Source organism: Triticum aestivum, chromosome 1A (assembly GCF_018294505.1).
Source record: "Triticum aestivum cultivar Chinese Spring chromosome 1A, IWGSC CS RefSeq v2.1, whole genome shotgun sequence".
NCBI lineage: Eukaryota > Viridiplantae > Streptophyta > Magnoliopsida > Poales > Poaceae > Triticum > Triticum aestivum.
Window position 1 is genome coordinate 353,372,886 of NC_057794.1, and position 22,564 is coordinate 353,395,449.

Here is a 22,564-nt window from a genome sequence, read left to right on the forward strand (position 1 = left end):
ATGTCATCTTGCCTAAGGCGTTACTCTGTTTTAACTTAATACTCTAGATGCATGCTGGATAGCGGTCGATGAGTGGAGTAATAGTAGTAGATGCAGGCAGGAGTCGGTCTACTTGTCTCGGACGTGATGCCTATATACATGATCATACCTAGATATTCTCATAACTATGCTCAATTCTGTCAATTGCTCAACAGTAATTTGTTCACCCACCGTAGAATACTTATGCTCTCGAGAGAAGCCACTAGTGAAACCTATGGCCCCGGGGTCTATCTTTATCATATTAATCTCCTACTACTTAGTTATTTACTTTGCTTTTATTTTACTTTGCATCTTTATCATAAAATACCAAAAATATTATCTTATCATATCTATCCGATCTCACTCTCGTAAGTGGCCCTATAGGGATTGACAACCCCTATTTGCGTTGGTTGCGAGGATTTGTTTGTTTTGTGCAGGTACGAGGGACTTGCGCGTAGCCTCCTATTGGATTGATACCTTGGTTCTCGAAAACTGAGAGAAATACTTACGCTACTTTGCTGCATCATCCCTTCCTCTTCGGGGAAAACCAACGCAGTGCTAAAAGAGGTAGCAAGAAGGATTTCTGGCACCGTTGCTGGGGAGGTCTACGCAAAAGTCAACATACAAAGTACCCATCACATACCCTTATCTCCCGTATTATACTATTTGCCATTTGCCTCTCGTTTTCCTCTCCCCCCAATTCACCCTTGCCGTTTTATTCGCCCTCTCTCTCTCTATCCTCCCTCTCTTTCTCTATTTGCCCCTTTTTGTCCGCTTGCTTTTGTTTGCTTGTGTGTTAGTTCGCTTGCTTGTCGTTATGGATAGTTCCATTTCTTCTCCGTTGTCTCCCGAGAATGAAATTCTAAATTTTAAGCAAAGGGAGGGTGAAAATCTAAAAGATGCTTGGTATAGAATTTGCAATGCTCAAAATAAATCTGCTAGGAAGCAATCTACTACCATTCTCCTTCGCAATTTTTATGTAGGCATTACTCCTTGGCACCGTTATGTTCTTGATACTATTACCAGAGGGAATTTTTTGGGTAGCCATACTTTTGATTATTATAATGCTATGTTAGATTTATTTGGCTCCCCCTCTTTTGGTTAATGGAACTATATTAACTTTGGAGCATGTAATGCAAAGGCTTGAAATTATTGAAAATAAGGTTGCTACCGTAGAGTTAATTGAAAATTTGGATAAAAAGATCCACAGCCGAATCTCTCAATATGGATCTAAAGTAGGAGTTACTTTGAAAGATATTAAAGAAAAGGAACCCATAGTTAATGAGAAAATAAATCACGATTCCGTTAGGATCGATAAACTTGAGAATATCATTACCAATTTGGGAACCACTTTTTCTTCCGTAAAGAATACTCCAAGTTCCTTCACTAAAATTGCCAAGCTTATGTATGTTCCTAAAAATAAGGGTGAATCATCTAGTAAGGAAAATGCGGATCTTAAATCTATAAGTGTTCATCCCAATCTTTTTGCTATCATTAAGGAACCATTTGTTACAAATGAATTTTTTGATCTTGTGCCTAAAAGTTTGATAATTAATAAAAAGAAAGAAACTCCTAAATATGGTAGATGCCTCATTGAAGAATTGCCTACCAAAGATGGCAATACCTAGATCTATTCTTGCTTGTTATGCCTAGCTAGGGGCGTTAAACGATAGCGCTTGTTGGGAGGCAACCCAATTTTATTTTTATTCCTTGCTTTTTGCTCCTGCTTAGTAATAAATAAATTATTTAGCCTCTGTTTTGGTTGTGTTTTTGTGTTTAATTAGTGTTTGTGCCAAGTAGAACCGTTGGGAAGACTTGGGGAAAGTCTTGTTGAACTTGTTGTAAAAAGCAGAAACTTTAGCGCTCACGAGAAGTGCTGTCATTTTTATTTGGAAAGTGATATTTAGTTAATTATTTTTTCAGATGATTAATAGATAAATTCCTCACGTCCATCAATTTATTTTAGAATTTTTCGGGTTCCAGATCTTGCGCTAGCTACAGATTACTACAGACTGTTCTGATTTTGACAGATTCTGTTTTGCGTGTGTTGTTTGCTTATTTTGATGAATCTATGGCTAGTAAATTAGTTTATAAACCATAGAGAAGTTGGAATACAGTAGGTATAACACGCATATAAATAAAGAATGAGTTCATTACAGTACCTTGAAGTGGTCTTTTGTTTTCTTTCGCCAACGGAGCTCACGAGATTTTCTACTTTAACTTTTGTGTTGTGAAGTTTTCAAGTTTTGGGTAAAGATTTGATGGATTATGGAACAAGGAGTGGCAGGAGCCTAAGCTTGGGGATGCCCATGGCACCCCCAAGATAATATAAGGACACCTAAAAGCCAAAGCTTGGGGATGCCCCGGAAGGCATCCCCTCTTTCGTCTACTTCTATCGGTAACTTTACTTGGAGCTATATTTTTATTCGCCACATGATATGTGTTTTGCTTGGAGCGTCTTGTATGATTTGAGTCTTTGCTTATTAGTTTACCACAATCATCCTTCCTGTACACATCTTTTGAGAAAGCCATACATGATTTGGAATTTGTTAGAATACTCTATGTGCTTCGCTTATATCTTTTGAGTTATATAATTTTGCTCTAGTGCTTCCCTTATATCTTTTAGAGCACGGTGGTGGATTTGTTTTATAGAAACTATTTATCTCTCATGCTTCACATAGATTATTTTGAGAGTCTTAATAGCATGGTAATTTGCTTAAAATCCTAATATGCTTGGTATGCAAGATTAATAATAAAACTTTCTTATGAGTTGTTGAATACTAAGAGAAGTTTGATGCTTGATGATTGTTTTGAGACATGGAGGTAATAATATCAAAGTCGTGCTAGTTGAGTAGTTGTGAAATTAAGAAATACTTGTGTTGAGGTTTGCAAGTCCCGTAGCATGCACATATGGTAAACGTTATGCAACAAATTTGAAACATGAGGTGTTATTTGATTGCCTTCCTTATGAGTGGCGGTCGGGGATGAGAGATGGTCTTTTCCTACCAATCTATCCACCTAGGAGCATGCGCGGAGTACCGAGGTTTTTGATGACTTGTAGATTTTTGCAATAAGTATGTGAGTTCTTTATGACTAATGTTGAGTCCATGGATTATACGCACTCTCACCCTTCCATACTTGCTAGCCTCTTCGGTATCGTGCATTGCCCTTTCTCACATTGAGAGTTGGCGCAAACTTCGCCGGTGCATCCAAACTCCATGATATGATATGCTCTTTCACACATAAACCTCCTTATATCTTCCTCAAAACAGACACCATACCTACCTATTATGGCATTTCCATAGCCATTCTGAGATATATTGCCATGCAACTTTCCATCATTCCGTTCATCATGACACATTCATCATTGTCATATTGCTTAGCATGATCATGTAGTTGACATAGTATTTGTGGCAAAGCCACCGTTCATAATTATTTCATACATGTCACTCTTGGTTCATTGCATATCCCTGTACACCGCCGGAGGCATTCATATAGAGTCATCTTTGTTCTAGTATCGAGTTGTAATCATTGAGTTGTAAATAAATAGAAGTGTGGTGATCATCATTTTCTAGAGCATTGTCCCAAGTGAGGAACATATAAAAAAAGAGGAAAGGCCATAAAAAAGAGAAGGCCCAAAAAAGGAGAAAGGCCATAAAAAAAGAGAAAAGGCCCCAAAAAATGAGAGAAAAAGAGAGAACTGACAATGTTACTATCCTTTGCCACACTTGTGCTTCAAAGTAGCACCATGATCTTCATAGTAGAGAGTCTCTCGTGTTATCACTTTCGTATACTAGTGGGAATTTTTCATTATAGAACTTGGCTTGTATATTCCAACAATGGGCCTCCTCAAGTGCCCTAGGTCTTCGTGAACAAGCAAGTTGGATGCACACCAACTAGTTTCTTTTGTTGAGCTTTCATACATTTATAGCTCTAGTGCATCCGTTGCATGGCAATCCCTACTCCTTGCATTAACATCAATCGGTGGGCATCTCCATAGCCCATTGATTAGCCTCATTGATGTGAGACTTCCTCCTTTTTTGTCTTCTCCACGTAACCCCCCTCATTATATTCTATTCCACCTATAGTGATATGTCCATGGCTCGCGCTCATATATTACGTAAAAGTTTATAGGTTTGAGATTACTAAAGTATGAAACAATTGCTTGGCTTGTCATCGGGGTTGTGCATGATGATATAATTCTTGTGTGACGAAAATGAAACATGACTAAACCATATGATTTTGTAGGGATGAACTTTCTTTGGCCATGTTATTTTGAGAAGACATAATTGCTGTTAGTATGCTTGAAGTATTACCATTTTTATGTCAATATGAACTTTTGTCTTGAATCTTTCAGATCTGAATATTCATACCACAATTAAGAAGAATTACATTAGAATTATGCCAAGTAGCAGTCCGCATCAAAAATTCTGTTTTTATCATTTACCTACTCGAGGACGAGCAGGAATTAAGCTTGGGGATGCTTGATACGTCTCCAATGTATCTATAATTTTTGATTGCTCCATGCTATATTATCTACTGTTTTGGACATTATTGGGCTTTATTATCCACTTTTATATTATTTTTGGGACTAACCTATTAACCGGAGGCCCAGCCCAGAATTGCTGTTTTTTGCCTGTTTTAGGGTTTCGAAGAAAAGGAATATCAAACGGAGTCCAAACAGAATGAAACTTTCGGGAACGTGATTTTCTCATCGAATACAACTCGGGAGACTTGGACCCTACGTCAAGCCAACTAACATGAGGCCACGAGGTAGGGGGCGCGCCCCCCCCCCCCCAGGCGCGTCCTCCACCGTCGTGGGCCCCTTGTTGCTCCACCGACGTACTTCCTCCTCCTATATATACCCACGTACCCCCAAACGATCAAAAACGGAGCCAAAACCCTAATTCCGCCGCCGTAACTTTCTGTATCCACGAGATCCCATCTTGGGGCCTGTTCCGGAGCTCCGCCGGAGGGGGCATCGATCATGGAGGGCTTCTACATCAACACCATAGCCTCTCCGATGAAGTGTGAGTAGTTTACTTCAGACCTACGGGTCCATAGTTAGTAGCTAGATGGCTTCTTCTCTCTTTTTGGATCTCAATACAATGTTCTCCCCCTCTCTTGTGGAGATCTATTCGATGTAATCTTCTTTTTGCAGTGTGTTTGTTGAGAACGATGAATTGTGGGTTTATGATCAAGTCTATCTATGAATAATATTTAAATCTTCTCTAAATTCTTTTATGTATGATTGGTTATCTTTGCAAGTCTCTTTGAATTATCAGTTTAGTTTGGCCTACTAGATTGATCTTTCTTGCAATGGGAGAAGTGCTTAGCTTTGGGTTCAATCTTGCGATGTCCTTTCCCGGTGACAGTAAGGGCAGCAAGGCACGTATTGTATTGTTGCCATCGAGGATAACAAGATGGGGTTTTCTTCATATTGCATGAGTCTATCCCTCTACATCATGTCATCTTGCTTAAGGCGTTACTCTGTTTTAACTTAATACTCTAGATGCATGCTAGATAGCGGGCGATGAGTGGAGTAATAGTAGTAGATGCAGGCAGGAGATGGTCTATTTGTCTCGGACGTGATGCCTATATACATGATCATACCTAGATATTATCATAACTATGCTCAATTCTGTCAATTGCTCAACAGTAATTTGTTCACCCACCGTAGAATACTTATGCTCTCGAGAGAAGCCACTAGTGAAACCTATGGCCCCCAGGTCTATCTTTATCATATTAATCTCCTACTACTTAGGTATTTACTTTGCTTTTATTTTACTTTGCATATTTATCATAAAAATACCAAAAATATTATCTTATCATATCTATCAGATCTCACTCTCGTAAGTGGCCCTATAGGGATTGACAACCCCTATTTGCGTTGGTTGCGAGGATTTATTTGTTTTGTGCAGGTACGAGGGACTCGCGCGTAGCCTCCTATTGGATTGATACCTTGGTTCTCGAAAACTGAGGGAAATACTTACGCTACTTTGCTGCATCATCCCTTCCTCTTCGGGGAAAACCAATGCAGTGCTAAAAGAGGTAGCAGTCACGAGGACTCAGCAATCTCACACCCGCGAGACCAAGACTATTTAAGCTTATGGGTAGGAAAGGGTAGTGAGGTGGAGCTGCAACAAGCACTAAGCATATATGGTGGCTAACATACGCACATAAGAGCGAGAAGAGAAGCAAAGCGCGGTCGTGAACTAGAAGTGATCTAGAAGTGATCCTGACTCTATTTACATTCAAGCATAACACAAGAACCGTGTTCACTTCCCAGACTCCACCGGAAAGAGACCGTCACGGCTACACACGCGCTTGATGCATTTTAATTAAGTTAAGTGTCAAGTTCTCTACAACCGGATATTAACAAATTCCCATCTGCCCATAACAGCGGGCATGGCTTTCGAAAGTTCAAAACCCTGCAGGGGTGTCCCAACTTAGCCCATCACAAGCTCTCACGGTCAACGAAGGATATTCCTTCTCCCAGGAAGACCCGATCAGACTCGGAATCCCGGTTACAAGACATTTCGATAATGGTAAAACAAGACCAGCAAGACCGCCCGATGCGCCGACATCCCGATAGGAGCTGCACATATCTCGTTCTCAGGGCAACACCGGATGAACACTACGTACAACTAAAACCAACCCTCAAGTTTCCCCGAGGTGACGCTGCAAGTGGCTCTATTTCGGACCAAGACTTAGAGAAGCACTGGCCTGGGAGGGGGTTAAATAAAGACGACCCTTGGGAGCGCGAGTCCCAAGAGAAAAGTAGGTGGTGGTGAGGCAAATGGTAAAACTAAGGTTGGGCCTTGCTGGAGGAGTTTTATTCAAAGCGAACTGTCAAGGGGTCCCCATAACACCCAACCGCGTAAGGAACGCAAAATCAAGGAACATAACACCGGTATGACGGAAACTAGGGCGGCAAGAGTGGAACAAAACACCAGGCATAAGGCCGAGCCTTCCACCCTTTACCAAGTATATAGATGCATTAATTGAAATAAGAGATATTGTTGATATCCCAACAAATCCATGTTCCAACATGGAACAAACTTCATCTTCACCTGCAACTAGAAACACTATAAGAGGGGCTGAGCAAAAGCGGTAACGCCAAACAACGGTTTGCTAGGAAATGTGGGTTAGAGGCTTGACATGACAATATGGGAGGCATGATATAGCAAGTGGTAGGTATCGCGACATAGCAATAGAGCGAGCAACTAGCAAGCAAAGATAGAAGTGATTTTGATGGTATGGTCATCTTGCCTGAGATCCCGAAGGAAGAAGAACGAGTCCATGAAGAAGACAAACGGACGAAGTCGAACGAATCCTCACAACTCCGGAATGGAACCAAAGCTAACGAGGGAAGCAACCCGAAAAGAAGCAAACAACATAGTAAACAACCATCACATCAACATGGCATGATGCACAACCAAGTATGATGCATGTCCGGTTTAATGAAGCATGGCATGGCAAAGTGCACAAACAATACTACAAATTAAGTGGAGCTCAATATGCAACGAGTTGCATATTGACGGAACACCACATGACTTATTTAGTTCTATCTCGGTTATCTACTCAACAATATTAAATGTTGTTAAACATGGCAAGAGATGAAGCATATGAAAACTACCTATCTAGGCAAGTTAAAATGAGGCTGGAACAACAAACAATAATTCCGGAAAAACCTCATGTGCATATTTTTAGGTTTGGTATTGTTATGCCCTAAACCATATTTTAGAGTTGTTAAACATGCAAAGTAAAGCCACCATGTTAAACTAGGCAGTTTTCTACCCCATTTACATATAAAGTTTATTTAAAATGGAGCTACGGTTATTTAGTTATGAATTAAAGCATTTTAACATGGCAATATGGAAAATACACACAAACATCATTTTAAACATCTTAAACATTCATGAAAGTGGCATATTATTAATCTACACAGAATTCTAAGCATTTTTCATATATAATTTGTTTTAATATGATGCACCGTTTGTGAGTTAGGATATGCATGAACATGAGGGGCTTTTCTGTAAAAACTGCAGCTCAGTGGATAATAGACAAATTCGTTCAGGAAAAAAACACAACATGGGCCGAAACTGGCTGGACCCAACAAGAGGAAAAAAAACAGAGGGCGCTGCTCACTTTGGGCAAAGCCCAGCTGGAGGAGAGTCTGGGCCGCAGCAGGCCGCGGGGGAAAGGTGGGCCGGTCCACTGGATCGGTGGCCGTGCTTCGCTTGGTCAACACGAGCGGACCCTCTCGTTGCTGCTCAAACGAAACAGAGGAACGGCGCAGCGCTGGAACAGGAGTGCGGCAGCGAGGAAGAGACGGAGGCGCAGGGGATGGAGGGGCGTGGCTCCAAGCGCGGGACGGCGGCCTCCGGCGATGGGCGTCTGGATCCGGGGCGAAGCAGTCGGCGACACAGTCTTGTTCTCGAGCAGAGGACGACGACGGACTTGGCGCAAGCTCCCGGCGACGCTGGGACTCCGACAGGCGACGGGGAGACCCGCGGGAGGCGGGACGAGCCAGACGACACGGGGCGGCTGCGCTGAACCATACGAAGCCGGGGAGGTCTAGCAGGGGACGCGGAACCCGTGTTGAGGCGAGGCTGGAAGGTTGTGGGCGTGGACCTCCGCTCGACACGAAGCAGGGCAGCGGCGGCGGAGCTCGGTGCGTCGTCTCGCTGGAAGACGAACGGGACTGCGGCGGCCGGCGCTAGTTCACGAATCCGCGCGAGGCAGAGGCCCCGGACGAGGCGAAGCAGGGGAACGAGCCCACAGCGCAGCGACGGAAGCTCCTGCACGTACCTAGTACAGATACGGGGAGGGAGTTGAGAGAGAGGAGGAGAAGGGCACGGGAAGGAGGAAGGGTAGGGGCGACGGGGATGGCCTGGCATGGTCGGGTCGTCGGTGTGCTGGAGAGGAGCTCCGGCGAGTTGCTGCGGGGCTGAGGGGAGAGGGCGCCTTGGATCGGGAGGAGCGGCGACCTTGAGGGAGCGAGAGGTTCGCGGGGTCTCTGCTTGCGGGAGGATGGGAGCGAGGCTTCGGGCGTGAATGGCACCGGGGATGGGGATGGCGCGGGCATGGCGAGAGACGGGCGGATCCGCAGGCGCGTCCAGAGTCGGTGAGGGAGGTGGAGGGATTTGGTTGGCCGATGGATGAATTAGAGGAGAGGTGGAGGATTGGCTGCAGGATCAGAATGGATCCCGAGGAAGACGCGGCGGGTGGCGACGTGAAGGGACAAACCTCCTAATTTCTAGGGTTTGATCAAATTAGGTAGATCTTGGTCTATATATAGCGAAAGGAGGGAGTTTTGGATCGTCTGATCGAGATCGGATGGCTACGGGTCAACGGAGTAGTCAAATGAAGAAACGAAAGATGCAAGAGGTTGTTCGGGGTTGATCCGGATCCGTTGGTAATGACAGAGCGGGTCGGGTTCGGGACAACTCTCGGACGCGTGCGAGGGGTTCCGAGAACTGTGCGGAGAGGGGGTCTGACAAAAGGCCACGGAGGCAGGGGTTTGATGGGCTGGTTTAGAGTGGAAGTGGACTGTGCAGAAAGCCTTGGGCTGAGAGAAGAGAAGAGAGAGAGGCCCGGCGACTGTTTCCGGAGGCCGAAAACGTCCGAGGATAGACCGGCTATACTGCCGCTATAGTTGTCCGTTGGGCTATCAAACGAGCTCCGAATGCGATGAAACTTGGCAGGCGGCCTACTGACAACAATACAACACCGCATGCCAACTTTCAACTCATTCCAAGAACATTTTCCGGCCACTTATAAAATAATATTTCGGACATGCCGCGGGCGCGTGCGAGTGTGTCTGGGCTCAGAACGGACAACGGAAGGAACGGGGAGACCCAGACGAATGCAAGTTTTGAAAACATGATGATGCAAATGCGCATGATGACATGATGAAATGCAACACGCAAGCAAATGACATGGCAACGACAACGAATAACTGGAAGACACCTGGCGCAACGGTCTCAGGGCGTCACACCCTCCTTGGGTGTATCCACCATGTACACGTCATGCGAAGAGGTGGCCTTCCAACGTCCAGTAAACGGCGGGTTTTGGGCCTCCTCTTCTTCGGTATCGTCGTCCATACCGTCAATGTTTTCGGAGTCGTAATCGAGCATGTATGTTAAGTCCTCGACAGTGGCTATAAAGTGGGTGGTGGGTGGGACATAAAATTCCTTGCTCTCAGCCCCTAGTCTGGGCCGAGCGTAGTTTGGGCATTGCTCCTCTATAATCACGAGGGATCACATCAAGTCCAGAGCTTCGCTTAAAGGCAAGGTTTGCTCAGGGAGAAAAGAATCCGTGGAGTATGGTGGGAAGGGAATTCCTCGGCCGAGCTCACACGACGCTGACTCTGAGAGTTCGAAGCCGGTATCCGGGGAAGGGTCCGGCTTTGTGATGGTTGTCGGTGACATTGCTTCCTCTGGCTCTCCCGTACTGGGCCTAGTGGCCACAGATATTCCCGCGGGTTTAGAAATTCCGTCTTTGGTCCTAGCGAGGCGCTTCGGCTCTAAGGCCAGAGCGGAAGTTGGGGTCGTGGATCCTTGGAAGATCAAGTCTCCTCGGATATCAACGACATAATCCAGATTTCCAAAACTAATCTGGTGCCCTGGGGCGTAGCTGTCGATTTGCTCTAGATGGCCAAGCGAGTTGGCCCGCAGTGCGAAGCCGCCGAATACGAAGATCTGGCCGGGGAGAAAAACCTCCCTTAGGGCAGTATCGTTGCAGATGATGGATGGAGCCATCGAACCTTCTGACGGTGACACAGTGGAATTCTCAATGAAAGCACCAATGTCGGTGTCAAAACCGGCGGATCTCAGGTAGGGGGTCCCGAACTGTGCGTCTAAGGTTGATGGTAACATGATACAAGGGACACGAAGTTTTACCCAGGTTCGGGCCCTCTTGATGGAGGTAATACCCTACGTCCTGCTTGATTGATATTGATGAGTATGGGGGTTACAAGAGTTGATCTACCACGAGATCGTAATGGCTAAAACCCTAGAAGTCTAGCTTGTATGATTATGATTGCCTCTATGGACTAAACCCTCCGATTTATATAGGCACCAGAGGGGGTTAGGGTTGTACAAAGTCGGTTACAGAGAAAGGAATCTTCATATCCGAACGCCAGGCTCGCCATCCACGCCAAGGAGAGTCCCATCCAGACACGGGAGAGAGTCTTATGTCTTGTATCTTTACGGCCCACCAGTCCGGCCCATGTCCAATAGGTCAGACGCCCGAGGACCCCTTAATCCAGGACTCCCTCAGAAGCATCGCGGAAGCGGTTGTCCACCGTCACAGCAAGACATAGCAGCAATTTGTCATCGTTGCTGCACAAATCGCCGCCCGCCGCTGCCGCCGTCGCAGCCATGTTGCTGCAAAACACAGGGGTTGTGGGTGCGACGGGGCACACTAGAACCTTGCAGCCGAGGTGACCGGAGTCATCCTCCCCGGCCTTGCAACCCCATGCTGTTGTGGTGGCCGGTGTCGCCCTTGTCCTTTTTGCAGCCGCAGCCCGAGGAGAGGATGCAACAACGATGTGGTTTACGTCATCCTCTCTGATTTTAAACATTGATGGGGTTGGGCGGAGGATGAATCAAGGCGGCGGCCGGCGGCAGCCCCTGCCGATTTTCTAGCTGGTATGGTGGTCTTCGCCATGGGTCCTCTCCCCTGGTCATCAGGATGAATGAGATTGGAAAGGGGATGGAAAGAAGGAACATGTGGAGGAGACAGCTTCGTCCTAAGGTTGGGGGAAGCGGTGGGCTGCCTGACGCGGGCACGTGGCGCGCAGAGGAGGGGGTTTACGAGATGAGAAAATCAGTCGGTAGATTTAGAGACTTTTCCTTTTTCCTATGACTCAAATAAGAAGAAAAGAAACTATGAAAACAGAAGTCTTCAAGCTTCAAAGTCTTCACATCAATTTCTTCAAAGGTCGTACCAATTTCATCACCAAATTCTTCACTTGAAGAAATCCAATTTTGAGGGGTCATCTTCCGTGTGTTAAACCAAATCCTTAGGGACTTTGTTTCCTGTGTATACTCACAAACACATTAGTTCCTCAACCTATTTATCTTCAGTACTCCAAAATCACTAAGGGGGCACTTGATGCACTTACAGCCAAGCCAGACGCGGTGCGACCCGGACACAAGCTCAAGCCCAACACCAATGTGGCTGGGCCAGACTGGGTTTAATGAGGCCCAGCCCCATGATCGGCTACTTATGCTCTCTCCTGCTAAGTGTAAAACCATCGAGTGGATCAACGGAGAAACGACTCGGCGGCCACGAACCCTAATCCCCTTCCTCCTCTATTCGTCTCATTTCTGTATCCCAGTTGTAATCGGGACTTGATGCACTATTGTTAAGTGAGAGAGAATAGATCGGTCCCCACCTTCTCCTCCCTAACAAGTTATCTATTAGTTTTAGACTTTTAGTTATGCTTTATCGCATGTAGGCGATTAACATTTTGGTCCGATTTGTATAAAAAAACTTGTTGTCCCCGATCTACATGTTTGCTATTGCTAGGTTGAGGTTTTATCTACGTAAAATGTTGATCACCGTTGCTAGGGGTGTATGGATTTGGCGGCGGATAGGAGGACTAGTGTGGAAGCAGGGAAACGTTGAAGCAGATAAATGAGGGGGCTGGGGTTAAATTTGACCAGTCCATTGTAGATGCTCTTAACTTGGATGTAATTTTGTGTCTGGTGTGATTGTCCAACGAGCGACATGTCAAACCAGTAGCGAGACAGCTAGGGCCAATGGCTGGCAGAGACTCCGTGGTGTACCCACGAGTAAACAGGAAGCGAAAACGCACTCAGCCCAGACAAGAGAGTGTGCATCGGCCTGCTTCTCCATTCCCATCCCCCCTCCCGTCTCCGCCGAGCGCCCCCAAAGTCAAAGAAAACCACGCTGCAACTTGCTAACGAATTCCATTGCGTGTGCTTCCCGTCCTCCCATCCCCTCCCCCCTCCCACCACCTCCGCTCCCCCGCCCGCGCCAATCCTCCTAAATCCACCGCCGCCGATCCGCCGAGATGGACCGCAGCAGCAGCAGCAATAGCGGCGGCGGACACAACCCGCACCTCGGCGTCAACAAGCTCGGCCGGAACATCCGCAAGGCGACGCCGCCGCCGCCGCCTCAGCAGCAGCCGCCCCGCCCGCCGCACCCCCAGCCGCAGGTATACAACATCAGCAAGAACCAGTTCCGCGACATGGTCCAGCAGCTCACCGCCGGCACGCCTTCCCCTCCGCCGCCCCAGCACCACCACCGCCCCCCTCCGCCGCTCCAGCAGCAGCACCAGCAGCAGTCCAAGCCCGCCTCCATGCGCCTCCAGAAGATCCGCCCGCCCCCCATCTCCACCCCCGTCGCGCGGCCCCCTCCCGTCCACAACCACCACCAGATACCCAACCCTAACCACAACCCCGCCTTCCACCGCCCCCCGCACCCGCACCACATGCCCATGCCTCCGCCGGGGCCCGCCTGGGCCGACTCGCCCGTCTCTGCCTACATGCGCATCCTCGAGAACTCCCTCTTCAGCGCCACTCCTCCCGGGGCTGCCGCCGCGGCGGCCGCTGCAGCCCATGCTCATGCCGCGGCTGCAGCAGCAGCTGCCGGACGGGGGCCTCCGCAGCACCCTTATCACCCGCCCCCGCCGCCGGTGCCGTCGCCCGGGATACTCCCTTCGCCGACCGGATTCCTCAATTTGCTCTCGCCGACGCCCAGGTCGCCCTACCCGCTCCTCTCGCCGGGGTTCCAGCAACCCCCTCCGCTCACGCCAAACTTCCCCTTGTTGTCACCGCTGCCAGGAACAGGGATCCTGGGGCCAGGGCCCATGCCGCCGCCGCCTTCGCCAGGGCTATGGTTCCCGCAGTCGCCGTCGGGGCTGCTCTCACCGTCCGGATTCTTTCCCTTGCTGAGTCCACGGTGGAGAGATATGTAGCATCGGTCAGCAGTCGCCCCTGTAACATTTGACGGTAGGGAGGTAGCTACAGTGATGGGAATTGGTTCATCCGGCGGAGGTGAAACAGGTGGGTTGTAGCTCTCGACACCAATATTTGTTGCTGTTAATTGCTGCTGTGCGGTTAGCATCAGTCTGTAAGGCTTCGGTAAAGGCTGTTGGTTACATATTTGTAATTGTATAACTGGGGAAATTTTTCAATTTGTTCACTTTCTTGGCTGCAAAAGGAGGACAGTAAGAACTGGGAATGTTGTAGTGTAGATTCTTGAGTGGATAGGCTTGAAACATGTAATTGTACTTTTAGTTCAAGAAAGATGAGCTCTTTCTGACAAATATTTCACTCATGATTGCTGTTGGTATGCCTATTCAGGGAACATAATTGTTTTCCCCTTTTCTTCTACTTGTATTTTTGAGAGGGAAGGTAACTTGTTATTATGTCATAGCCCAGCTTATCTGGAAATTAACAATCCAAGTACGATTGAGGTTTAATGCATCAAGGGTATGTCTATTTCTTCTTGGGAGCATCATGCTATCTTGCGCTAGACATGCCCATACAGTCATACATGAGATAAAGTTTGTTAGCGTGGCCTGAATGTTTATTCACTTCATATACATGTTATCTACAATTTAACGTCATGATAGCCAGTAGCTTAGTCAGCAGTATTACTGATATCTGCATGATAGCATCGTATGCATCCTGTCCCTTTAGTGTTTTGAAGCAGATCGGTTGTTTCGATACTTTGGTCAGTCACATATCCCTTTGTTGTATGCACAATATAATTGTTAGCTTCTAACATAAAATTAGACTTCCTTACTTAAACCTCAGTGCATGGTATGCACCCAAAGAAACATGTTCTTGAAGAAGATAACCTTTCCATAACTTACTTTATCAGTCAAATACGTGTTCACAGCTTTTGTAATTTGGTTGCAGACATCAATCTTAAAGATGCAATGTTTGGTGTTCACAGCTTTTGTAATTTGGTTGCAGACATCAATCTTAAAGATGCAATGTTTGGTGTTACACCACTTGACCGTTCTGCCCATTGGAATGTGAAATTGTCTTTATAGTGAATATGTAATTATCTCTCAGATGTCAATTATACAATGCACTGCTGCAATAGAGTAGCAGGACTCTGTGATCAACAATCTGTCAGTTCTGATCTGTACATATCTTCAAGTGTTTTTATCGGTAGCAACCATGCATATCATGTTAGTTAGCTTACAAGTGTTCAAAATGTTCTTACATGTTGTTGTAACCGTAAACATCTGCTGGTTAGGTGTGTTACATTACTTTTGGGGCTGAGGACATGCTTGAAGTTCCCTCCAGATTAATATGTGGGACCGTTGTAGCTTCATCCAAATTTGTTCTTTCTGTCCTGAAAGCACCAGGACAATAACACATCTTATTGTTGATACGGCCCTATTGTACCTGTGAAGTTTGAGACAACAACTGAAAAAAAGAAGGAATCTAGCTTTGCTAAAAAAAAAAATAGTCCGAACTACCTTTGCTGAATTATATCTAAGCTGAACAGGTCATGGCGTGTCCGTGTGAAGAACAATTAGTTTGATCATATCTGCGACCGTCCAATCAACCGGAAATTTCGCAGCTATTCATGTCTCTGCTCAGATAAAGAAGGGCTAATTCCAGTAAGCATTAGTTAGATCGTGTACATATATTTGTTTTTTATGAACAGTTGACTTCTGAATGAGCAACCTGGTTCCTTGTGTGTGGACGCATGAACTCGGACAGTAGACTAAACTGTGTGTTGCAAGCAATTCTGTTGATCTGGCACTAACCTGACTAAACTAAAGAAAGTGAAGTGGCTGTCATGGTCTCATCATCATGTGTGTTTTTCTTATGCTTTCTTTATCTCTCAGTTCTTGTGGAGAAATCAGCATGCACCTCCAAAAGAGAACGAAGAATATGGGAAAAGGCTCAGAGATGATGATGGTGATGTGCCTTGCTCCGCACACTGACCTGTTGATCCGTCCATCTGCTTGCTTGCTTGCTATTGTTTGATTGGCAACCAGCAATAGTTTACCAGAGCTACTGGCTAGGCCAGATGTTCTTCAGCAATTATTGAATGAATCTGGAAGAAAATATAAACCGAAGGACAAAAACCATGGGCAGAAATCCATAAGCTAGTTATTGACCCATTGGATGGCTCCAAGAGGCATGTAGATCCTAATCCCTTGAGATGTTTGTGCAGCTGGAGACGACAGGGACATGCCATCCATCCTTGGTGGTGCAGAAATCTTTGACCTGGGCTGGAGGCTAGGTGCTGAGCCTCCCAGCGTTTAATGGTAACATTCTTCAGTCTCAAGCCCATCTTTACTTTCCTGAACAACTTGAACTGAACCTCTTTTTCCTGCTACCTCAAAGGCCCCTTGGATGAATGTTACAGTTAGTGGGAAAACAAAACCTGCTACGTAGATATTCTCATAGCTAAAGTCCAGAGCGTGCATGATAATACAAGCCCTTAAAATAAGATTTCGAATTTGGCATTTAGCATCTTATAATATAATAAAAGAATGGTTGCTGAACCGATGAACCCTGAATGTGCCGCCAAGGTACAGGAAGAATTAACTAAATGACAGGGATAGAAATACAATGCAAGTGGCTTTTCTCTTTCTTTCTCTAGATAGTGGGCACAGCTACTCGCGTCATGTGTCCTTTTATGGTTCACACCTCCACTTGCTACAACCACAGTAGTTGAAAACTGTTCAAAAATTCAGAAGGAAAATAATGACTTTTTTTAAGAAGTAATAACAGTTTTGAGTTTTTTTCTAGGCTAGGAACCTAGGAGTGTTTGTTCAGCTTGGTGAAGTGAGCTTTCTTCTTCAGCATGCTCCCGAATTTCCTCAGCAATGCCTTCTTCTTCTTCTTATGGCTGTGATGCTCCTGCTTGAAAGATGATCTCGGTCCATGCATCAGAAGGCCACCCATTTGATCTGCAGCTCCGTCTTCTCCCTGCGAATCGATGTCATCGTCGTCGCTCGACTCGGTGTCTACGCCATTGCTCATCATCCCTTTGCACAGGTCATCTTCTAGGATCTTGCTGTTCTCCATGGAGTTAGCCTCCACTGACACCTCCTCTCTTTCATGTTTCACCTGCCTGACAGTCTCCACTTCCACATGCTTGATCTCCTCGAGCACTTGGACGATCCTGTCGCTGTTCCTGCGATCTTCATGATCGCCTCGTGCGGCGTTTTCCATGGGTGAGCACATCATCTTGCGGAACACATTTGGCTGCTTCTCCGGGCTCCGACCAGCTGACTGATCTCCTCCTTTCATGGCGGTGGCCTCCACGAGCATTGCAGCAAGCTCGTCGGCCTTGGCTCGTGCAGCCGCTTCCCTTGTCCGCAGGCCATCATTCTCCCTTGCGATGCTCTGGAGCTCCTCCTCCTTCTCGGCCAGCGTCTCCTTCAACCTCAGGCTGCTGATCTTCTCTTCCTCTGCCGTCAAGTTGGCCTCAGTGATCTTGGACTCCACCAGCCTCAGCTTGCTCTGCAGCTGCACCATGTTATCCTTGGCATCCTTCGCCTCGTGCTCCGCGGCTCTCTGTGATTGGAGCATGGTGTCCATCTCTAGCTTGACGAGTAGTGTGTTGGACTTCTCAGCACTCCTAGCTGCCTCTTCCTCTCCGGCTTTCCTCGCCGTTGCCTCTGCCAGCAATTTCGAGGCTTCGTCGGCTTTCGCCAGAGCGGCCTCCTCTCTGAGCCGCAGCTCAGTGACTTGATGACCCAAAGCAAGCACCTCCTTCTCCTTGGTTGACAGCAGATCCTTGAGGCGTGAGCTCTCGGCTACCATTGATTGTTCTGCACTCGAGCTTGCGGCATCCATCAATTTTGAGGCTTCGTCGGCTTTCGCCAGAGCGGCCGCCTCTCTGAGCCGCAGCTCAGTGACTTGGTGATCCAAAGCAAGCACCTCCTTCTCCTTGGTTGACAGCAGATCTTTGAGGTGCGAGCTCTCGGCCACCATTGATTGTTCTGCCCTCGAGCTTGCGACATCCATCAATTTTGAGGCTTCGTCAGCTTTCGCCAGAGCGGCTGCCTCTCTGAGCCGCAGCTCAGTGACTTGATGATTCAAAGCAAGCACCTCCTTCTCCTTGGTTGACAGCAGATCCTTGAGGTGGGAGCTCTCGGTCACCATTGGTTGTTCTGCACTTGAGCTTGCGGCATCCATCATGGTACTGTCGAATCCTTCTTCCAGTTGATGAACCAGCTGTGTTTTCTCTGCCTTGAGCTCCTGCACTTCCTTCTCTGCAACTGCAAGCGACTCCATGAGCTTGCTCATTTCTGACTTGACATAGCTTGCCTCCTCCTCTGATCTCCTGAGCATTTCCGCAAACCCGACCTCCTTCGACACCCGATCATCCTGTAAAATCTTGGCTTCTGAACCCAACCTCTCGACTGTTTTCTTGAGGTAGTTGGATTCATCAAGAATTAACTCGTACTTCTCTTTTGCATTCTTGGCCTCTGATTCCAGCATCTCAGCCTTTTTCTTCAGGCAGTTGGATTCTTGAAGCATCAGCTGGTACTTGTCTTCTGCATTCTTGCTTTCCGTCTTCAGCTCGGATATCTGAAGCTGTGCGTGATCCAACTCAGTCTGCTTTGCCAGGACCCTCTCCTTGGCTTCTCTTGCTTCTGCTGACACCTGACGTAGAGCAACTGCTAATTCCTCGACTCCTTTCTTGGCCTTGTTCCTCTCCTCCCTGGCCTCATCAAGCTCCTGCTGAAGCCTCACCTTGTCTCCACCGAGCACACCGACCTGCGAGCTCGCCGCCTTCTCGTTGCTGACAACCTGCCGATGTGCCTCATTCAGTAGCTCGTGTTCAGACTTCAGGCTGTCAATGGTGGCCTGCAGTTCAGATGCCTCCTTCCTCATGATGTCGAGTCGCCTGTTCGTCTCGAGGAATCCTTCCTTGTACTCGCTGGCTTCGCCCTCTGATGCCGTAGCTTTCTCTGTCAGCTGGAGGACCTGCGACTGTGCTTCCTGGAAACTCTTTGTCAGGGACGCCAGTGCCTCCTCGTTGGATTTGTTCAGTGAGGTGATGGCCACTAGGCGATCTTCCAGCGCCGCTGCCTTGGTCTTCCACCCTTGCGCCGACTGGTCTGCATCCATCTCTGCCCTCTTGGCGTATGCAATGTCGACCTTGAGCCCCTTGACAACTTCTTCTGCTCTGACCAGCTTCTCCTGAAACGCCATTGCTCTCTGGAGCTCAGCTCGCAGCTCTGAGGCCTCCGAGCGCAGCTTGTCGATGATCTCTTCTGCTCCTTTTTCTCTGCTCCCCATCTCAGACTTGAGCCGGGTCACCTCAGCCATCAGTATCTCCATCCTTTTTGCATTTCCATGCATGGTCTTCTCGGCCTCGTCAACACGGCTGAGGGCTGAGTTCTTGGCCTGGGCGGTCACCGCCAGCTCACCCTTGGTATTCTCGAGCTCCTTGGTCACCTTAGCGAGGGAATTGACGTCCTGGGCATGGCGCTTCGTGACGTCGGCGTGCTTCCGCTGCCACTCCTCCTCCTTCCTCCGGGCGAGCTCGATGCTCGCCTGCTCCCGCTCGACGGACTTGAACCTCTCGATCTCCAGCGCCTCTTCTGCTCGCCGCTGCATGGCGAGGGACTCCTCGAGCTTCTGGTAGGCCTCGTCGGCCAGCGTCTTGGTGAGCACCAGGTCGTCATGGACCTGGGCTCTGTCCTTGTCGATGTTGGCCAGGTGCTCCCTGGCGTTCTTGAGGTCTTCCTGGACAAGGTTCAGCTGCGCCTGCAGCTCCGATGCCTTGGCGATCCTCGGCTGCCTCTGGAAACACAAGAAAATCATTCACGAGGCGCACGAATGGAATGGCAAATACACATGATTTTTTTGCCTGTGTTTCGTTGACTCACGTCGGGAGTTTTTTGTCTCACGTCTGGGGTAGTAGAGGTACGGTGCGGCGAGGCCTTGAAGTTCGACCGGCGTTCTCCCGGTGATGGCTTTTGAGCGGCATCGACGGACTTGTCGAGCGGAGCGGCGGCGGCGGGACGGGCAGCATTGTGTAGTGGGGAAGGCGCCCTGGCCTCTGCTGCTTGCTTGCTTGATCCTGCAGCTGCAGCAGGTTTGGCTAGCCTGCTCACTCTAGGTGCTGAAGCGTGAGCCCTGCTGTAGTTGGAACCGGAACTGGAACTAGCTGGTTCCTTGTGGTTGGAAGGTTCAGCCAGACTTGCCCTGCTTTAATTTCAGCAATGCCAGGCGTCAGATCAGAGTTTCTATTAAAAACTAGTCACTTCGATCCATATTAACTGTTGCTGATTTAGCCAAATCCGTCGGAGGGAGTACAACTACTTACTGAAGGACTATCTATGAAAAGGAGCATGAAAGTTTCGTCAAGGGTTTTGGCAATTTGTACGTAGTTCGTGAGCTAAACGGCTGAATTTGTTGAAAGCAGATGGTATTCTGAGAACATAAGAGAAAATGGACATCTCAAGTCCTTGAAACGCAGAAGATGGACAAGAATAATCACTTACTTGGGCTTGGATGCGAGCATTGCTGAGTAGTGCCAGAAAGCAGAAGCAACCTTGAACTTGGACGGCAGCAAGGCTAAGCCAGCTAGCCCCCTGTTGAACTTCGCAATCTCGCGCTAGCTTAGCTGCTTGGGGCCAACCGAAGCCAGGACATATGCATGAAGGAGAGGATGGGTGTGAGGTTGAACAAGGAGGCGATGGTGAAGACGACAGAGTGGCATGCATGTTTGTTTGGGTGCCGGCAATCTGGGATGGCACTCGTCTGCACGTCCCTCCTATGGTCATCAGTGGAATGACATGGATGCCGTCGTGCGTGTCACCATGCTCCAGGATTCTTTTTTTTTGGGGGGGAACGAAACTCCAGATACAAGTCAGCCCGTAAAGTCCAATATCTTACCCTCACGGGCCGAACAGCTTTGTTTCTCAAAAGGGCCCAAATCTAGTTTTGGTAAGAAAAGAGGCCCAAAGTCTGACGATCCTCGTCCAAAGATACTTCCAGGCGAATGGACGAGATTAAAGTGCTGCAGAAACCTCCGCGAATGCTTACTCTTCTTCCTTTTCACTCCTTGCTGCTGATGATGGGCGATTGCTTGGTGCTTAAGGTCTACCCGCCGTGGTCAGTCGCAGCGCACGCGTTATTCTCGCTCCCTGACGCACGCGCATACTTAGCTCTAACTTAACTGACTCGAAGTAAGAAGCGAATATCCAAATCTGAGATCGGGCTCCTTTGCACTTGGTGAACAGTAAATTTAAAAATATTACTAAAAGAATTTTTAAAAATCGAATTTTTTCATGGAGAAAGATGGCTGAGTGCATGAAGTGCGTGCCGAATTTCAAAGCATTTGAACATCTGAGTAGTTCTCAGTAAAAAAATGGGTCCAAGCAATAAACTTCTTCACACACCTCAAATTTATCTTTTTTGCTGAGAGATACTCACACATCCAAATGCTCTAAATTTTGGCACGGATCACGCACTCAACCGATGAATCTGCGAGCAAGGGCTTTTGTGCTCCTGGAATACTATTTCTTTGTGCGTAAGAAGAATATAGAAACATTATTATCATTGGCCTTTGCATGGTGATGGAAAAAGGTCTTAGATGGTACTTCGTCCAATCCAAAATAAGTGTTGTGATTTTAGTTTAAATTTGATCACAACACTTATTTTGGATCGAAGGGAGTACTTGTGAATAAGTGACTTATAATTTGCCGTGGTTAATTATATTTCATCATTGCACCGTGGCTTCTACAACCCCCTCCCCCCCACACCATCTGAGTTGGGATCCTCTGCAGTAGTGTACCGTGCAGTATAGCAGTATAGTACCGCTGTCATGTAGGCCTGACCTCATATTTCATGTGCACAACTGCATCATGTAGTACCGCAGAGGATCTCGATGTAGGGGAACATGTTACGCAACAAAAAAAAGCTACACAATCACACCCAGAAACAATATGAAAATGGCGGGTAATGATGATCTCTTTGACGAGCAGAGTAGCGGAAGTAGTATAGCATGTCGATGAAGCGCGACAATTCTCGCAGCTAGGTTATACCTCCCAGTCGCGAGGATTTCTCCAAGACGATCCGCCGATCAAGAACCGAAGCAGACAACCCCTCTAAGATATCCATGCGTTCTGAAGTAGTAATTTGACAACACTCCGGCATACACAAAGAAGGGCTTCGAGAAAACTAGAGATAGAGAAAGTTTAGCGGTTCCGTCTAATAAGGAGTCTAATCTTATTAGACTACGTAGACCAGGAGAGTACCCGTTTAGGAGTCTAATATGTAGGCCAATTAGATCAGGATTAGAGCTTAACTACGTGGGAGAGATCCTCCTTGGAGTTTTCTTTTAACAAAACACACAAGACTTTATTCATTAAAAATAACAGTTACATCGATTATGAGTAAATGTACAATTTTATTTAGATGTTCCTCAGACCAATCAAATGTCAAAGAAAATCTAGACAACCTAGCAAGCTTATGAGCAACTTTATTTGCTTCCCCTCTTACAATACTCAAATCTAAAAATAGAAAAATCACAAGCAAAATGATAACAATCAATAAAAAAATAATCA

At 47.2% G+C, this 22,564-nt stretch overlaps 2 protein-coding genes across 2 annotated transcripts; one reads left to right on the forward strand and one right to left on the reverse strand.

Annotated features, from left to right (window-relative positions):
* Positions 1–12,893: 12,893 nt before the first annotated feature.
* Positions 12,894–14,517, forward strand: LOC123050411 (protein HAIKU1). Its single transcript, XM_044473215.1, has one exon. The coding sequence runs from the start codon at positions 13,067–13,069 to the stop codon at positions 13,970–13,972; it is 906 nt and encodes a 301-aa protein (XP_044329150.1). The 5' UTR covers positions 12,894–13,066; the 3' UTR covers positions 13,973–14,517.
* A 2,023-nt stretch (positions 14,518–16,540) lies between these two features.
* Positions 16,541–21,146, reverse strand: LOC123050422 (WEB family protein At3g02930, chloroplastic). The gene is made up of 3 exons (XM_044473225.1): positions 20,498–21,146; positions 19,880–20,201; positions 16,541–19,793 (listed from the first exon to the last, which is right to left on the reverse strand). Exons 1-3 carry the CDS (start codon positions 20,515–20,517, stop codon positions 16,791–16,793), a joined length of 3,345 nt encoding a protein of 1,114 aa, XP_044329160.1. The 5' UTR covers positions 20,518–21,146; the 3' UTR covers positions 16,541–16,790.
* Between the last annotated feature and the right edge of the window lie 1,418 nt (positions 21,147–22,564).

Excerpts from the sequence above, each read along its gene's own strand:
- LOC123050411 (XM_044473215.1), top strand. The coding sequence starts at position 13,067 with ATGGACCGCAGCAGCAGCAGCAATAGCGGCGGCGGACACAACCCGCAC.
- LOC123050422 (XM_044473225.1), bottom strand. The coding sequence starts at position 20,517 with ATGCTCGCATCCAAGCCCAA. Across the intron at positions 20,202-20,497 it reads ATGCTCGCATCCAAGCCCAA|CAGGGCAAGTCTGGCTGAAC; the intron begins GTAAGTGATTAT and ends CTGAAATTAAAG. Across the intron at positions 19,794-19,879 it reads TGAGACAAAAAACTCCCGAC|AGGCAGCCGAGGATCGCCAA; the intron begins GTGAGTCAACGA and ends TTGTGTTTCCAG.